Raw genomic sequence first — 19,257 nt, 5'->3', positions numbered from 1 at the left:
GAGGGACTTTGGAATAATGTGTCTTTTTAAAAACAGGGTTGCCATAGGATTCTGCAATCCCACTTCTGGGCATATATCCAGACACAACTATAATTCGAAAAGATACACGCACCCCAATGTTCACACCAGCACTATCTACAATAGCCAAGACATGGAAACCACCTAAATGTCCATCGACTGATGAATGGATGAAGATGTGGTACATCTATACAATGGAATACGACTCAGCCATAAAAAGAACGAAATAATGCCACTTGCAGCAACATGGACGGACCTAGAGATTATCATACTAAGCGAAGTCAGAGAAAGACAAATACCATATGATATCACTTATATGTGGAATATAAAACATGACACAAATGAACTTATTTACAAATCAGAAACAGACTCACAGACACAGAGAACAGACTTGTGGTTGCCAAGGGGGAGGCGGGTGGGGGAGGGAAGGATTGGGAGTTTGGGATTAGCAGACGCAAACTACAATATATAGGATGGATAAACAACAAGGTCCTACTGTATAGCACAGGGAACTATATTCAATATCCTCTGATGAACCATAATGGAAAAGAGTATGAAAAAGAATATACACATGTATAACTGAATCACTTTGCTGTACAGCAGAAATGAACCCAACATCGTAATTCAACCATACTTCAATAAAATTAAAAAACAAAAACCAAAAAATGTGTCTTTTAAAAATGATTTGAAATCTGATTGAACATCCTTCTGGAAAAGAGACTTGAGAATACTTGAACCTAGTACTCTGGGTAAAGTGTCAAAATCGTACCAACAATTGGCTGCCTCACATCCCAGTTAGTCAATGAACACTTACGAAGAAGCTAATATGCGCTAGTAGCTGGGTTAGGTGGTGGGGAAAAGGGACAGAGAAACAAAGATGCCTTGAGTCTCCTGAAGCAATTGAGGATATAATATGTGGATCATGGAGGTGAGGCAAACAAAGTTCAGTGTCCTCGAAACCAAAACTGGTGTCCCACTGTCTTTCGAGACTGTGGACATAGCTTGGTGCTGAGCCGAAGTCAGGAAAGGTAAGTTTTGCTTCTTGCTCGATCCTTGCAATTGACAATCTATGGGGTTGGCCTGCAAGTTCGTTTGGGTTTTTCCAAAACATCTTACAGTGCGGAGTTAGACACCGTAGTTGGCAGACAATGAAGTTTGACCTCTACTGCGCACTGTACTCAGAAATAAATCCGATACAGATTAAAGATCCAAAAAGAAAGATAAACTACAACAGTATTAGAAAAAATATTGAAGACTAGTTTTATTTTCTTGAAAGTGGGATATATAAAAAAGACATAAATTCCAGAAACCAAGAAGATCAGATTTGATCACTTAAAATTTAAATCTTCTACATGATAAAGAACACCCTAAACAAAACTGAGGGATGAGCAACACAGGGAAAAAATATTTTCTAACATATTTCACAGAATAAAGTTTGATATATGAAGTACACAAAGAGCTCTTACAAATCAATAAAAACAAACGAAATGAAAACCTGGGCAAAGGACATATAAAGATAATTATACACTGCCAATAAAAGTATGCAAAGATTCTCAGCTTCATTAGCAATTAAATTAGTACAGATAAAAAATGAGAAATGATCCTCGACTTAGATTTAAAAAGATCTATAAGCTTTGATACATAGAATGGATAAACAAGGTCCTACTGTATAGCACAGAGAACTATATTCAATATCCTATGATAAACCATAATGGAAAAGAATATAAATAAAGAACGTATATATATGTACAACTGAATCACTTTGCTGTAGAACGGAAATTAACGCAACACTGTAAATCAACTGTACTTCAATTAAAAAATTAAACAAAAAAACAACACAAAAAATCTAAAAGACTGATAACCCCCAACACCGCCATGGCTGAGGGGAAACGGGCTCTGTCACAGTGGGTAGGGGCAGAAATCCAAACTCGTTTCTAGGGGGATCACTTGTCCCTATCTGAATAGCTGTCTGGCATCCCATGCCCAACGGAGAAGCCTGTCGACGCTGGTGCCTCAGTTTTCCCTCCCTATTCAATGGTCAGGACAAGAAAGGACTGTTTTTTTGTAGGAAGAGTGAGGAGGTTGGAAAGCAGAACTAAGGAGCAATGACGAAAGTATAAATGCAAAGATCACCAGGCATTCTGTTCACGATGATCGCCTCTGACCAGAACAGCCCCCCACCACCTTCCTGCCTGGACCACTCAGACACTCTAGTTGGTCTCGGGGGAGGGGGGCAAGATCCAACAGGCCCCCCGTGAAGACAGGAAAGCGAAGGATGCTTCTGACAGGCGGGGGGGAGGGGCAGAGTCTCAGGCTCAGAGGGCCAAAGTTCAGGTGCACCCACTTCCTCACTCCCGTTCTGTCAGATGGCATATTAATAAGCCAGGAAGTGATTCAGGGAAGAATTTCCACAAGGACGAAAAACTCATCAGGTGTGTCAGATCTCTGACATTCAGGAGCCATGTGGGGAAAGAAGCACCGGCTGACTTAAGCACGAAAGTATGGATGCTTTAATTAATCCGGGGTGAATTTAATTGCTTTAGTTAAGTGGAAATCGGGTTAAAAATGATGCAGAGCATGCTGGGGTGTGTTAAAAACATGACATATGAGTTGGATGAATCGATAAATTAAAAGTGCACAGATGTTTTAATTAAACCCAGGGAAGTTAACGAAGATCGCAAGAGACTTTTAAGCCTATGATTAATTCAACTCATTTAAAATACCTGTAGAGATATGGGGATGCCTCCATTTTGAGAGTTATAAAAGTTCTCAATCGATAAGTGCTTAAGCTGTTCTTAAAAAAGTTGAAGTGTGTGTGTGTGTGTGTGTGTGTGTGTGTGTGTGTGACTGAACAGCATTAATTATATAATGAATATTTAAAATTTTCAGAGTACACAGTAAACTTTTTTGCAGCTCAAGTCCAGACTGAAGTAGCTTTTCATTCTTATTATGCTTTAAGCATTGAGACCAGCTTGCAAATTATTGGTGTCTCGCTATGCACAAGCGTGGGAGCTTCCCCAAGACATGAAAGTCTGTTTATTCACTGCCATCTCCCCAGCAGGTGGAACAGTACCAGGCAGTGTAGGCTTATGAGTTAGCCCGAATTTCCCTTCGTTTTTACCGGCTGTGTTATGGACACTATTTTTCACCTCAATTACCTTATCTTTAAAATGGGACAAAAATTCTGGATTAAAAACCCATGGTGTTTTTAAGAGGATGAAATGAAATAATGCCTGTGAAGTGCCATGTACAACGCCTGGCACATAGTAAGAAATCTATAGATTTGATTTTATTATCATTATTTTTATTAGGAGACAATTGTTGCAGATCATTACATCATAAAGAGACAAGAGGGGGGAAACACTCTCTTTCTCAGCACCCATCCCAGCTGAACCCTCTAAAGACTGGTTCATTTCCCAACACGGAAGTTTTTTCTAAAACCGGAGTACTTCCCCACCTCTGTACGCATCACACCTACAGCAAGTTTCTCCGGGGTCAGGCACTCTGCTTTGTAAGACTGTTCTGCAACTTATCTAGCAGTGTAAAAAGGGAACAAAAAGTTTTTCGTCTCAGAAGCGATTTGACTTGGGGGAGGGCTGACTGCGGTAGGTCCTGCCAAGTGATTTATGCTTGGTGATGCAACAAGCATGGGAAACAGCGGGAGTGGCCACGTTCTAGAGGCATGGACTCACATGAGGGCACCAAGTAAAGGGCACTGCAGCTTCCAAACTGGGGAGGCAGGCATCCTCCACACCTGCTTGGCAAGCTGGGGAGAAGCAAGATAAAAGTGGTAGCGATGTTCCTGTTCAGTTCTCTCTGGGCCATGTGAGCAGAGTCCAAGGGCAACGTCATCCAGACTCAGACTTGGATGTGCGCATGTCATTTGGGGATGCTGTGAGAATGAGATTCTGATTCAGAGGGTCTGGCATGGGGCTTCAGGGTTTGCATATCTAACAAGCTCTCCAGGCTGATGCCAGCACCCCAGACCTACTGAATCAGAAACTTTGGGGGGCGGGTGGGGAGAAGCCAGCAAGCTGTGAGTTAACAGGTGATTCTGATACATAGGGTTCTAAAGCCATACCTGGGCTAGTACCTTAACTTCTCTGAGCCTCAGTTTCCTTAGCTGTGAAATGGGGATGATAGTGATGCATGATGTGATGACACAAGATCACTCTGGTTAAACCCTTCGCGCAGTGCCTGGCAAGCACTTCGCGCTGAATATGTGCAGAGGTTCTTCGGCTGTTTTATCAAAGGTGCCTTCGCCAAGTGTGGAGACTCACTTTCTGCAAAGCACGAACCAAGGTCCGGGCTGCAAACCTCACCTCCTGGGTTCCTGCTGCCAAGGAATTCCTGCACGTTTTCTCAGGTCAAGGGTGGGACGAAGGAGAGGTGGGATTCAGCCTCGAACTGCAATGGGTGGTGGAATGGCTCCCGTGGGCAGCAGCCATGGCCCCTGGCCTGTCTGCATTACAGGAGATTGCGGGGAGCAGCTGGGGTGGCAGAGGAAGACGGGTGTGAGAGACGGAGGGTCTGAAGGAACATCCTAGGTAGTTCCAGGAAGGACAGGTGGGATCTGATCATCTTTCACTGAGAGCGGTGAGGCCTGCCGTGAAAGGGGAAAGGGGCTTCTTTGCTAAGGACGCTCTGAGGAAAGCATTTCTGGGGGGGTGGGGAGGACCCCTACACCTTTGGTGGGGATGAAGGGGCTTGTCATCTCTCTCCTGAGCGCAGACGTCCACTAAGGGGAGGGACTGATGGGGAGACGGGAAAGCGGTGGGGGTGGGGGCAGTGAAGCCAGGCAGGAGAGTCAGGCGGCTGCACCGCCGTCTGTGAGGGCTTTGAGAGTGAGTGGCCACCGCCCCCCTTTTAGGGGATCTTCCTGCCAAGTTAGGAAAACCAAGTTAGGGCCATAAGCCTCAAGGTCAGCCAGACATGGCCTCAAAATCTAGCCTGCAGAGTGACCTTCGGCAAGTAGCTTATTTTCTCTAAGTCTCTGTTTCTCCTGTAAAATAGGGATCATAACAATGATTTCAAAGCCTTGTGAAGATTAATGCTGGCTAGTATTTATGGAGCGTTTAATACATGCCGAGCACGGTTCTACATGCTTTACACGCATTTACTTTCTCGTCCTCACAGCTATCCATCAGGGGGTATTTGCTACTGCCCCCATTTTATGGATGAGACAACGAAGGCCCAGAGAGGTTAAGTAATTTTCTAAAATGGGAACAGTTAACTAGAGGAGCATGGATTCAAACCTAGCCAATTCAAACCCTGCAGCTTCCATTCTTAATAGCTTTGTCCTTCTGAGAGGAGGCAGGTAAACGGCAGAACAAATGGTATTGCTTTTCTGCAAACTCTTGTCGGTTCCTCCTTTTCTTCACTCCTCCATTTTCCCTCCCTCACTTGCTCTCTCCCTTCCTTCAGTGAAATTCGTGTCTCGATGTTGGCTGATTTATCCCTGTGTGATTAACCCAACACATTTGAATCTTGTTTTCTAGCATTCACTTGTCTTGTACATTTTCCAGCAATGTTTTTCATCTGTATGATCCTTGACCCCTAAATTCAAGCCCCTAGATATTTAGAGAGCACTTACTGTCTCCTGGGTGCCAAACTAGGTGCAGGGAGATACAAAGAAAAACCGCTGGAAGCTTGTGATCCGGTGGGAGAAACCGATGTAACCCCCCAGGCAGAACATGGCACAGGATGAAGGGCCACTGCCGGGGTGTCACCAAGTCCTGTGTGACTGCGGGGCTCTCTCTGTGGGTGCATCAGGGAGGTGGTGACCTGGGAGCTTGGTCCTCAAGGATCAGCAGCGGTTTGATAGGGAAGTTTGGGAAGGATGAGAACGTTCCGGCCAAGAAAATGGCATGAGTAGAGAGGAAGAAGCAGGGCCGTGGTGTCTATGAGGGACAAGTAGCTGGAATCTATGGTGTATGGGACTCAGTGGGAGATGGTGCCAAAGGAGCTCAGATCACGGAAGACCCTGAACCTCATTCTAAGAACTATGTTATTTATTCTCAGCCCCTGACCACCAGCATCAGGGCCCTACTGGAGGACAATTAAAAATGTGCACGTGCCTGAGCTACACACCAGTCCTACTGCTTCAGAGCCGGCTGGCGTATGGGGGAAGGGCCTGGGCATATGCATTTATAACAATCTCCCCAGATAAACGTCTTTAAACCAAAGATTGACAACCATTGTAGGAGGCAACTGGGAGCCACTGAAGGTGTTTGGGGAGAGCAGTGTCGTGCTCCTAAGAGCTCTGGGAGGACGCCACAGGTGGTGAGTAGGAGGAATGCCATCAGGGAGATCTGGTGGCCAAGTGAACAGGGCAGTGGCTGTGAGGATAGGAGAACGATGGGTTGAAGGTCGATGAAAATAGGAGTTGGCAAATGATAAGATGAGGGAGGTGACAGAATGTCCCAGCTTGGGGCTGGGAGGACAGTGGCTCGGAGCAACAGGCACTGATGTCAGACAGATTTTGTTTCAAACGCCTCCTTTGCCACTCTCTACCTAGTAAACCCTAGTTTCCTCTCCTTAAGGTTTCTGGGGGTTCAAACCCCAATCCTAGTGTGCAACTGTCACACACACTTGCAAAGCACGTCTTCCTGACACCTCCCATCTTCTGAGGTGAATCCATCTCACGGCTGCTCTAGCGCCAAGAGGCCAGGCCAAGTGGCTTGGTTTGAATCCTAGTAATATCGCTTATGAGCTGAGTGATCTTGAGCGTGTTACTGAACCTCTCTGTGTTTCATTTTCTTCCTCTGTAAAAGGGGATAATAGTCATCTATAAAATAGGACAATTAATGACTCAATGAGATAATTGTGCAGTTGCTTAGTGCAGTGGTTGGCTCATAGTAAACACTCAATAAATGTCAGCAGTGATGACGACGATGATGATGCTTTGACTTTTGTGCTCGAACTTGGCCGAGAAGGGCTGAGTAGTGGGTACGTTTGCCAGGTAATGGGAGAAAAATGGCAAGATCCCCATATTCTGTTTTTTTTCAAGGCTCCACAGAAACTGGGTAGGAGCGGAGACCAAGCCCCAGAAAGAAGACTTCATGTTCCCGTGGTTGTGGCATTTCTGGGCCTCCCCTGACAGCTGATCAGCAGCAGGTGTTGTCATTTCCAATCGCTATTAAACACGCATTACCGAACCAGGAAGGCTCCGGTGTGTTACGTGTCTACGCAGGTTGGGGCCTTAAGCTCAGCACCAAATATGCCATCTGAGAAGCCAGTGTCTAAACAAGATCATCAGAAACCTTGGATGTCTTCTGAAAGGCAAGACTGCTTTTACACGTGACCCAAGGCAGCATCTTAAGTCACTGAGAGACCTTCCAATAAAAGTCAATGAAAGAAAAAGGAATCAGAGATAAAAAGCATCTAGCCCACAACAAATAGCACAGAAGTATAGTAATGAGAAAGTCATGCAAGGGGATTAGCAATAACAGAAAAAACCATAAACTAAACAATAACTGAATCATAAGCACGGTTCTAGCTGGACAAGAGAGGCACCTGATGGAAAATGGTACAAGTTATTGGGAAAGAAACGCCATCTTTCCTCAAGCTCTGAATCTGAACAGATTATTTATTGCATTAAACAATTAATGAAATTCTACGCTAGAAGACACTATTCAGTGTAGCTCCTTTACTAGACTCTCTCCTTCCATGGAATGTTCTTCACATTCCCCGATCCACACTTTGTTGCTTCATGAACTTCCTTATCTTCTCCTGAATAACATCTATAGCATTCAGAGCCCACAACTCAGCGTTTCGGACTCACGCTTACCTTTCCCACTTACTTATCACGTGCATCCATCAGACCGGAAGCTCTCAGAAGGCAGGCCCTGGCGTTCTGGCCTATCATTGTATTTCTGGTGCTTAGTGCAGGCACATGATAAGCATTTGCTGGATGCACGAATAACTTTGGTCCCCTTGACTGATTTGGAGCAAAGGTGTTAGAACCCTCGTACATTCTTTTGGGGTGAGGGTCAGTTCCACTTTGACATCTGAGCCCCTCGGAGCCCCCAGTTTGGTGGGGGCTGAGGAATGAATGCCCTGCAGATTCATGCTGACTGCTTCCTGCATTCACTGCGAGGATGTCTTCGGATGCCTGATGCAGACTGGCAGGTTTATCAGGAGACAGGGAGCTGTCGCCTGCACCGCACATCTGAGGGCACGGGAGGCGCAACATGAGGTCAGGAGAGGAAATCCGCATTTCTGTCACTTGGACATACACCCGGCCGCTCGGATGTGATGGGAATCTCGCTTGCTAATGTGGCGAATTCTCCCTCTGGCAGGAGGGCCTGAGTCTGCCGGCTGCCTGCAGTGGCAGAAGCTGGCAGACCCGAGGCATCCTGGGCGCAGCTGGCAGTGCAGGAACAAAGCGGAATGCGAGTTTGTGATGCGGGTGGACCTGGGCTCGGGCCCTCCCAAGGGCTTTTATCAAGAAAGAAGGGACATGACTGGGGGCCACGGCCGGGAGATGGCATGCACTTGTTCAGGGTAGCAGGGGCCTCGGGACCAGCTGTCTCTCCTCTCTGCACTTGCTAGCTCGACTGCCTCACCCTCCCTGCTAACACCTACGAGCTTCCTGGGCTCACAAGTTGTTTGTGAGTAGCAATGTGTCAGAGTCACTGACAGACCGTGCTGGACCAACGGGATACGGCCACCCAAGCATCTCTGCCTTATGCGTGAGGGGTGAGGAGAAGGTACACACATGCTCTCACCCACAACCACACCTACCCTCACACCCACAACCACACTTGAATCTTTTTCTTGTGAAAGATCAGAAATGCATCTCTGATAGGATTCACCGAGGAGGGCACAGCATCTTGTGAAAAATGCATAACCTCCATCTAATCACGAGTAAACATCAGACAAACCCACATCCAGGGACAAGCTAAAAAATACCTGACCAGTACTCTTCAAGACGGTCAAGGTCATGAAAGACAAGAAAAGAGTGAGGAGCCCTCGCAGATTGGAGGGGACTAAGGAGACATGACAACTAAACACAATGTGGGATCCGGACCAGAAAAAAAAAAAAAAAAGGGCAAAATTAGAAACAAGTCTGTGAATTAGTCAATAGCATCGATCAATGTTAATTTCCTGGTTTCACTAACTGAACTTTGATAACTTAAAATGTTGACATTAGGGGAAGCTGAGTGAACTCTGGGAACTCTATGTGCTATTTTTGCAACTTGACTGCAAGACAGAAATGCTTTCAATATAAAAAGCTTAAAATATTGGGGGGGTTGGTGGTTAAAATAGGATTTATCTCACATTGTTGATATGAGAACAGATACGATAGTATGTATTATGTACTTACACAATGCCTGGTACATCTTTAATACGTAATAACTATTAGTTGTCATTAAAACTATCCGAAATGGAGGCTTAAACCGACCACAAGTAAATCAGGAGCTAACCGTGAGGCTTACCTAATGATTTGAAGCTGGTAGAGTTAAATCTGTGTGCCTATTTTTACTGGGTGCTCACTATATCACACAGCGTAGGTAGTGAATTTTGTTGTTTTCAAGAGCCCATACTTAGGAGATGAGACGCTCAAGGCTTGAATTTCTCTAGGAGCCAGGCTGCCTCACAGGTGCTATGTATACAGTAGGACCCAATTTGGGGATTCTTGATGTGAAATGAATGTGTGAGAAGCTGACTGGGGTTGCTTGCTCAGGGCAGTGTAAAGATTCCTTTCTCGAATGCAAATCAAAACTCCAATGAGGTATCACCTCACACCAGTCAGAACAGCCATCATTAAAAAGTCTACAAATAACAAATGCTGGAGAGGGTGTGGTGAAAAGGGAGCCCTCCTACACTGTTGGGGGGAATGTAAATGGTGCAGCCACTATGGAGAACAGTATGGAGGTTCCTCAAAAAACTAAAAATAGAGTTGTCATATGAGCTAGCAATCCGTCTCCTGGGCATATATCCGGACAAAACTATAATTCAAAAAGATACATGCACTCTATGTTCATAGCACACTATTTACAATAGCCAAGACATGGAAAAAATCTAAATGTCCATCAACAGATGAATGGATGAAGAAGATGTGGTGTATATATATATATACACACAATGGAATATGACTCAGCCATATAAAAGAATGAAGTAATGCGATTTGCAGCAACATGGATGGACCTAGAGATTATCATACTAAGCGAAGTAAGTCAGAAAGAGAAAGACAAATACCATATGATATCACTTATATGTGGATCTAAAATATGACACAAATGGACATATCTACAAAATAGAAACAGACTCACAGACATAGAGATCAGACTTGTGGTTGCCAAGGCAGAGGGGGAGGTGGGGAAGGGAAGGATTGGGAGTTTGGGATTAGCAGATGCAAACTAGTATATATAGCATGGATAAACAACAAGGTCCTACTGTATAGCACAGGGAACTATATTCAATATCCTCTGATAAACCATAATGGCAAAGAATATGAAAAAAATATATATATAAAACTGAATCACTTTGCTGTACACCAGAAACTAACACAACATTGTAAATCAATTATACTTCAATACAATTTTTTTTAAAAAGGGATATATTTCTTCCTCAGTAGATTTAAAGGCGGCACTAACATTTCCTATTTATTGCAATGGATTCCAATTTTCTCTTTTTTAACTTTTCATTTTGACCTGAGTCCTTTTATAATAAATTCATCTATGTAAACCTAATGGGTAGACTCAAAGAAATATGTGAAGGAAATAAAAATTCTGATGGCCCACGAATTTGGCAAAAAACATAAAGGTGGTACATGAAAGAGCAAAGTGTGGGAAACAAGGGTTTAGAGTGTTTCCAAACACGGTCATTGTTAATGAAGTAGCTTACATTTCAAAAACACGAAGGAAGCAACATCTTTAGGGCAAAGCGGTAGAAGCTTACTCCTGACATTCTTAAGCCAACTTTGCCAAGAATAAATGGGGAAACAAGGAGAAAGCAATTTTAGCCTCTAAACGCTTCAATTTTGTCCACTGTAGGCGTCAACAGCTGAATTAAAATATACAAGTTCAGAGGCCGATTTCAGGAACAGCTTCTGAGTATGCAGGAGGAACTACTCTTAACAGCCACTCGATATTTATTTCGTGAGGATCAATTATATACCATGGCTAATGCATGCTCGGAGCGTGCGCCTGGCCATAGTACAGGTGGTGAATGCAAAACGCACACCGAGAGGCCTTTTAAGCAGCTAAATGCACACCCCATTACAGATCCATAATGCAGAATGGACGCTCATCTGCAAATGGATCGAGAGTGAAGAGTTCTTAAATGGCTGGGGTACTTAGGGCTGAAAGGCTGATCCCTGGATGTGCAGTCAGAGCACACACGGTTTTTAGGATTAATAATACATTGATGTGTGTCAGTGTTAATATACATTTACAGCTCACAGGCCCTGCAGCTGAGGGTTCAGCCCATTTGCAGCCACAGAAAAAAGGACTATTCTGTCCTTCCTCTCATTAAGGTCTTCACTCCTAGGAAATTAGATTATGCAAGGAAAGCCATTCGAATGCTACTGAGGTTTTCCCTCCTTTAAAGCCTTGGCTCTGAAAAGTACATGGCACCGTGCGGCAGGGGTGTCATCTACCTGCCTCATCAGAGCCCTTCAGAACCGGAGCAAAGGGCTGGCTGCAAGGACCACCGTGCTCCAGTGTCTGCTTGGGCATGTGTCCACATGCCCCCGGGGAGAACGTGCCAAGGTGAAAAGCAGCCAAGGGGACGGTCCGGTGGCTTCGTGCTCTCTTTTCCTTTTGTATCTGACAGGTTTACCACACCTTTATGAATGTATCCATAGGTCGTGTCATCTAGGAATGAGTCTCACACACGTGTAACCAAATCCAGAACTTCAGGCACTTAAAAGGGTCCTATTCACTGATCAGTCAGTATTCAGAAGGATGGGGGTTGCAAATCTTTGAAATACTGTGAACGTGAATATCTGAAATACGATTTTCCCAAGCCATTGTGATTTAGCTTTTCCAGAGCGGCTTGATTAATGACTGCCTCTCTCTCAGAACGTCAAGGTAGGATGGTCTTTTAATGAAGAGCACATAAAAGGATGAAAATATTATATGAATGTATAAGTAAATATACTATGACATATGTAAATAAAAGATGGTAAAGGGCTTCCCTGGTGGCGCAGTGGTTGAGAATCCACCTGCCGATGCAGGGGACATGGGTTCGTGCCCCGGTCTGGGAAGATCCCACATGCCGCAGAGCAGCTGGGCCCGTGAGCCATGGCCACTGAGCCTGTGCGTCTGGAGCCTGTGCTCTGCAACGGGAGAGGCCACACAGTGAGAGGCCCACGTACCACAAAAAAAAAAAAAAAAAAAGATGGTAAAACTAAACCCTCCGAGGGCTCACAATGTGTTCTGCTAAGAGTTTGGGGTGTGTTCTTGCATTCCATCCTCACAATGAATTTAGGAAGGAATTCCCCACTTTCCCAGAGGAGGAAACGGAGATTCAGAAATGTTAGATCACTTGCTCAAGATCACAGAGATCCTGAATGGCTGAGCTTGGGAATGGAACCCAGGAATGCCTGACTCCTGAGCAAGGGCTGGAACCTCTCCATCACTGTTCTTCAGACTCACTGGCGGGTGGGGAATCAGTGTAGTCAGTGTATTTCATTTTTAAAAAGTGAAACAGTACAGAATAGAAAAGAAACATGAAGTGTTGTTTGTGAAAGTCTCATTTCAATTTTACGGTTGTATTTCTCTAGAATGTATACTTGTGTATGTGTGTGTGCACATACCACGTCTACAAAGTGTGAGAAACTCTGCTCTCCACTGCACTCGCCTGTGATCGCACTGCTTGAAGGTCAAGCTCAAGGTCTCTTGCTAGCTAGGTATGCAGACCTAAGTCCTCTGTTCTTGTGAGAGTCATTTTCTTTCTTATAATACTCTCCCCCCAAGAATCCCAGGGCCCCCGCCATTCTGTGCAAAGCAGTGTAGATAAATTAATAATACAATTTAAAACCAATTCCGCCAAGATAAATAGCACTTCCTAGATTAAGAGCATAGCTGGCCAGAATGAATGAAATTTACTAACCTTGAGATGCTTAATCTTCCATTACATGGACGTTAATGATTATAAGAAAGGAGTGATGGTAATTCACTTCTGCTTTTACAGGAAATCTAGCCATCTCATTTTTACCAAATCTTTCTTCTCAGCACACCTCAATGCCAAGGATACCTGCCCTGCTCTTATAGGTATATTGGCCAGTTGTCATACATCGAAGTCTACTCTTTGCCAAAGCGTTAGGGTGTGTAGCTTGCACAGGTTTACAAGATATCCCAGTGGAATTTGCTGGGGAGGCTACTTTGGTGCCCCTTCTCCCACCCCTTTTGAGAAGCCTATTTTCTATTTTCCAGTCATAGCAGGGAAGTGGTGGTAAATACCTTTAGCACAGTCTACGCCTAGAAATCCTGGAAAGCAGTGACAGAGCCCGGACACACATTCGCCATTCCCATGGCAGTTACGTGGACAGTCCTGCACTGAATCTGAAAAAGAGAGAAAGTGAACAATTACTTTTTTTCTCTGCCTGCTGGTGAAGCAATTTAATAGTCAGCCATCCACTGTTTTTCAGGAGCAGTGGTAGTAACCTCAGATGCCTGCAGAGGACTGGTAGGGAGAAGTGAGTGAAGGAGGAGAACAGGGATGGGTGGGGACTAGGGCAACTTGAACAACGCATGGATGTAACCACTGCTCTCCATGTGATTAGCCCAGGCAGGAATATGGGGCGAATAGTTCTGGAATTTTTGTTTTTTCAAAAGAAACTACTTATCTGGATTTAAAAACTTCAATTTTCCAAGATTGAATGCTGGCAAGCTTTTAAACACTGTAAGCCCCACCCTGCCCCAACAGCATCCTATCAATCTGAGATTTGGTCTGAGATGTGGGATATCAGCTTTTAGCCTTAGGGATAGAGAGTGATTCTCCAAATGACAGTGGTAGCTCCTGATCTCAGATTTAAAGAGTAAAAAAATCCCCTGTGTTAAAGAAAGAGAAGTCTAAATACATAAGACTGATCAATTTTGGCATGATTTGGGGATTCATCAAGTAGTAGGTTTGGGGTGGTACAAAAGGCCTTTTATGCCTAGCTTTTTGCAGATCTCATTTTTCATGAAAATCAGTTAGTTCACCCTTGTTCTAACCTGTATAGCCATCTTATTTCATGATTTACCTTGCTATGTGTACTCTCAAGTAATGCCTTCAAAGGGATCATTTTGGAACTTTTTCATGTTGATTTGGGTCTGCACAGAAATAGTCACACTCTTTTAAAATTATGATTATTATTAACCTAATTTTGCCTTACATTCAAATAAACGCATTTAGACTTTCAGGTTCTAAATTACTAAGATGATCAAAAGCCACTATGCCCCAAAGATGACATGACACAGTCTTTGGGGAGTTGGGGACACTGGCTTGGTGATATGCATGAAAGACTAGGAAGTCTAATTGTCCCTAGTGGAGTCACCTGTGAATGGTAAGGGAGGTTTTCCTTTAAACCGAATTTCCCATTTATTCCCACTCTGGACTGAAAAACCAAACCACGCCGTAGTGCTTTCTTCCTACAGTGCTTCACTTCTCAGCTCTCTTCTTCCAGAATCCGGGTGTGGTTGGTTTCTGGCACTAGGAGAACTCAATCAGTGTATCTGCTTTTTCAAAATCAGTATCAAGCCAATTTATTTTCTTCTTCTTCTCCTTTTTTTTTTTGGCTGCGCTGCGTGGCTTGAGGATCTTAGTTCCCCGACCAGGGACTGAACCCGAGCCCTCAGCAGTGAAAGCACAGAGTCCTAACCGCTGGACCGCCAGGGAATTGCCAAGCCAATGTCTTTAGTGTCTAACAATTATCACTGCAGACTCAACTCCTTGAGGTCGGCAGAATAAATGTGGGCTGAGAAGCATCCAAGTGGCTATCGACTTGTTTCATCTATTTCATCCTCCCTTCCTCCTTTCATTCAAAAAGCATTAGGTTGAATCATACGAAGTAGCCGCTTTTGCAGGTCAAAAGTCAGCAATTTCACACGACGTTGGGAGACAATTTGCCATGGGTATCTTATGTTCCTGAATGTCTTATAAGCCGAGGCACTGACTCCTTAGCTCTGGACTATCTTCTTTTAAAGGCTGTCTGTAGAGTGAAAAGCCTTGGGAGACAGAGACAGTGTCTGTCTCCAGAGCAAAGGGCAAGTTTAGTTACTGTCCAGTATAAATAAAGATCGTGTCTCCCTCTGGAGAAAAGAAGGAGCAGGCTCACTGCCCATTTGGAGACTCAAGGATAGTAAATTCAGAGTTTCTCTCCTGTCATGTAACCCACTGCCTGTGTAGGTAACACCTGGCTCTGTTTGTGTTGCCCTGTGGGAACTGGGGCTTGGAACTGGCACATATACTGTGGATGTAATATTGTAATGTAATACGGTGGATATTACATTGCTCTGAGGAATAAAGCCTTTTGTCTCTGACCCAGGAGCACCTCCTCTTCTGATAACACCTATGAGACTGTGGCCAGCTACTGTGTTAGCTGACAATTACGGTGAGATCTCAGACCTGCCACGGTCCTTGACATAGGGTTTACTTTATTAACTGAGCGACTGTTATACGCAAGGCACCCTACAAGGCACTGCTGAATACAATGGTGACTAAGACAGACATAGTCCCTGCCCTCACAGAACTTCCACTGTCATAGAGAATACAGGCCAAAAAAATGATCAAATCAAATAAAAATTGTGACATGCGCTTTGAAGAGAATAGGATACTGTGATAGGGCGTAAGAGGAGGAAGCTACTGAGAAAGGACAGTCAGGGAGGGTGTCTCTATTCTATGCAGGTGACATATAAGGGTGAACTGGAACAGCCAAGTGAAGAGCAAGGTGAAGAGTATTCCAGGCAGGGGACTTCCCTGGCGGTCCAGTGGTTAGGACTCCATGCTTCCACTGCAGTGGGCCGAGGTTTGATCCCTGGTCGGGGAGCTAAGATCCTGCAAGCCTCGCAGCATGGCCAAAAAAAAAAAAAAAAAGCAAAAGCAAGCAAGGAAGAGTATCCCAGGAGTATCCCGGGCAGAAGGAAGAGCTGATGCAAAGGCCCTGAGGTGGAAAACAGCAGAACTGAATCCCACGTGGCTGGAGGGTAGCTAAAAAGGTAGAGGGTGACCTAAGATGAGTCTGGAGAAACCCAGATCATCTAGGGCACTGGAGACCATGCGGATGAGTTACATTTTATTCTGGGACCAATGGGAGCAAATGAAAAATGTTAAACATAAACATGACATTGTCCAGCTTGCATGTTCAGAAGTCAGTCGGACAGCAAAGTAGAGCTAGATTCTCACTGAGCGCCTGGGTCTGGGGATGGTGTGGTGGAAACTGACATGGCCGAGGTCAAAGCTCCCTGTTCTCCAATCTAACATCCTCAGAGATAGAGCAGCCAAGAGAGGAAGCTCTTTGCTACCACAGTCCCAGGGAAAAGGACTAAGGTCTTTGCATAGGCTCTGTGCTGGGCTGGAAGGCCTCCTTGCCCTTTAGCTGAGGTATTTATCCTTAAGTCTCAGTTTAGAAAACAGTTAGCTTCCAGGCATCTTCCTTCCCGACTGCCCTCAACCTGGGTTTTGTACCCTTTCCTCTATCTTCCCCTAATTCCTATAATTGTCTTTTTACCTATCTGTCTTCTCTCATCAAGCTCCATGAGGAAGAGACCAGATCTGAACCGATCACCCAGGTATTCTCAATGCTTGGCACACAGTAGGTCCTTGGTAAGTAATCGTTGAAGTGTGTGTGTATGTATGTGTGTACGCACACACATCTCAGAGGGTGGGAGAATCTAAAATAAGCAAAAACTCCAGGGAAGAGTATTTTTCACTCAATTTCCCCAGGTCTTTTTTTAAAAATTCATTTTTATTGGAGTATAGTTGCTTTACAATGTTGTGTTAGTTCCTGCTGTACAGCAAAGTGAATCAGTTATACATATACATATATCCCCTCTTTTTTGGATTTCCTTCCCATGTAGGTCACCACAGAGCAATGAGTAGAGTTCCCTGTGCTGTACAGGAGGTTCTCATTAGTTATCTATCTTATGTATAGTAGTGTATCTATGTCAATCCCAATCTCCAAATTTATCCCACCTCCCCGCCACCTTGGTATCCATACGTTTGTTCTCTACGTCTTTGTCTCTATTTCTGTTTTGCAAATAAGCTCAACTGCATCATTTTTCTAGATTTCAAATATAAGTGATATTATACGATGTTTGTTGTTCTTTCTGACCTACTTCACTCAATATGACAGTCTCTAGGTCTATCCACATCTCTGCAAATGGCACAATTTCGTTCCTTTGTATGGCTGAGTAACATTCCATTGTATATATGTACCACATCTTTATCCATTCATCTGTCGATGGACACTTAGGTTGCTTCCGTGTCCTGGCTACTGTAAATAGTGCTGCAATGAACATTGGGGTGCATGTGTCTTTTTGAATTATGGTTTCCTCAGGGTATATGCCCAGTAGGGGGATTGCTGGGTCGTATGGTAGGTCTGTTTTTAGTTTTTTAAGGAACCTCCATACTGTTCGCCCTAGTGGCTGTATCAATTTACATTCCCACCACGCCACCCCCACCTACCCCAGGTCTTGTCTTTGAAGCATTTCTACAGTTTTTTGAGGAAAGAAACAATTATGTAGTACTGCTGAAATACAGAAGGAGCTCACCTCTCTCAGTCCCCCTTTTCCAACACCCAAGTAAATATTACTCTTGAAAGCTTATCAGCTTTCCTTTTTGTCAACCTGGTTGGACTTTTGTTGAGGAAACAAGGCAGGTGATGAGAGTTAGCCCAGGAAATGGGATTTTTATACAAGTGGAGACTAGCCTCCCCGAAATCTGCACCGTGCTTCAAGAATGCCACTCTGTTGTACCCTGAGATGAAACTCATTTCTGAAAGCAGTCTGCTTCTCTCCAAAACACAAACGACATCCCTGAGTCAAAGGTATATTTAGTGTGATGGCTGGTCAACACCCATCTAACATCCTTCCTTCTGTCTCATATCACAGGGGCTTTCGGCGCTCCTGGCTGCTCTTGATGGAGTGTGTTCCGATAATAGATATGTGTGGGAGAATCTCTGAACCAAATAAAACACTGCACTTTTCCCTACATTTCAGGCCAATTACTATCATTGCTCTATCAAGATGTCTGCCCAACTATTAGGCCGATTACCTTTGACTTTCTCTTTGAGCTACAGTCCAGACAAGAGAAATCCTCCAGGGAGAATTGCTATTCCCAGCTCCGACAGGCGAATGAGGGTAATGGCCTGGGGGAAGGGCATCTCACTACCACTGTCTGTGTCCATGTGGATAAAGGCAATGGAGAGCAGAAGCCATTATTAGATAATATGGGCCCCAGACAACTTGCTGTGTGGAAGGGGAAAGGGATTTATCTGGCTAGAATCCAAAGCAATCCAGTGGTTAAGAGCACAGGCTCTGGGAGAGTTTGAATCCTGACTCCACCTCTTACTAGCTGTGACCTTGGGCAACTTGTTTAACTTCTCTGAGTCTGGGCTTCCTCAACCGGAAAACAGAATATTGGTAGTAACGACCTCATATAACTACTCTATGGGTTAAATGATCTAGACCCCAGAAGGGCCAAGTCCAGGAGCTAGTACATGGTCAGCTCTCTATAGATGTGCCGTTGTTACTGTTTTTGTTATTAACCATTCCACCGAGTCTTTATAGACTCCAGCTAAGCCAGCTGCTGTGGGTGGGGTTTGCTGTCATGTGTATCAAGCCTTTGCATTTAAACACAAGGCGAATGCATGGACCTGGAGATTGTCACACTGAGTGAGGTCAGTCAGACAGAGAAAGACAAATATCACATGCTATCACTTATATGTGGAATCTCAAAAAATGGTGCAAATAAACTTATTTACAAAACAGAAATGGAGTCACAGATGTAGAAAACAAGCTTATGGTTACCAAGGGGGAAAGGGGGGTGGATAAATTGGAAGATTGGGATTGACATGTACACACTACTACGTATAAAACAGATAACTAGGGCTTCCCTGGTGGCGCAGTGGTTGAGAATACGCCTGCCGATGCAGGGAACACGGGTTCGTGCCCCGGTCCGGGAAGATCCCACATGCCGCGGAGCGGCTGGGCCCGTGAGCCATGGCCGCTGGGCCTGCGCGTCCGGAGCCTGTGCTCCGCAATGGGAGAGGCCACAACAGTGAGAGGCCCGCGTACCACCCACACA

At 44.6% G+C, this 19,257-nt stretch overlaps 1 protein-coding gene across 13 annotated transcripts in view; it reads right to left on the bottom strand.

Annotated features, from left to right (window-relative positions):
* Nucleotides 1-19,257, bottom strand: part of TENM2 (teneurin transmembrane protein 2) — a 3,844,234-nt gene that overhangs the window by 182,541 nt on the left and 3,642,436 nt on the right. For all 13 annotated transcript variants that reach the window (XM_067032280.1, XM_059063069.2, XM_067032278.1 and 10 more), the window contains one exon: nucleotides 13,431-13,532. In XM_067032280.1, coding sequence (XP_066888381.1) covers nucleotides 13,431-13,532 — 102 coding nt within the window. The remainder of the gene's footprint in view (nucleotides 1-13,430; nucleotides 13,533-19,257) is intronic.

The sequence above is a fragment of the Kogia breviceps genome, chromosome 4 (genome assembly GCF_026419965.1).
Source record: "Kogia breviceps isolate mKogBre1 chromosome 4, mKogBre1 haplotype 1, whole genome shotgun sequence".
Lineage (NCBI taxonomy): Eukaryota > Metazoa > Chordata > Mammalia > Artiodactyla > Physeteridae > Kogia > Kogia breviceps.
The sequence above is the reverse complement of the archived record's forward strand: the minus strand, read 5'-3'. Positions and strand labels throughout refer to the sequence as shown.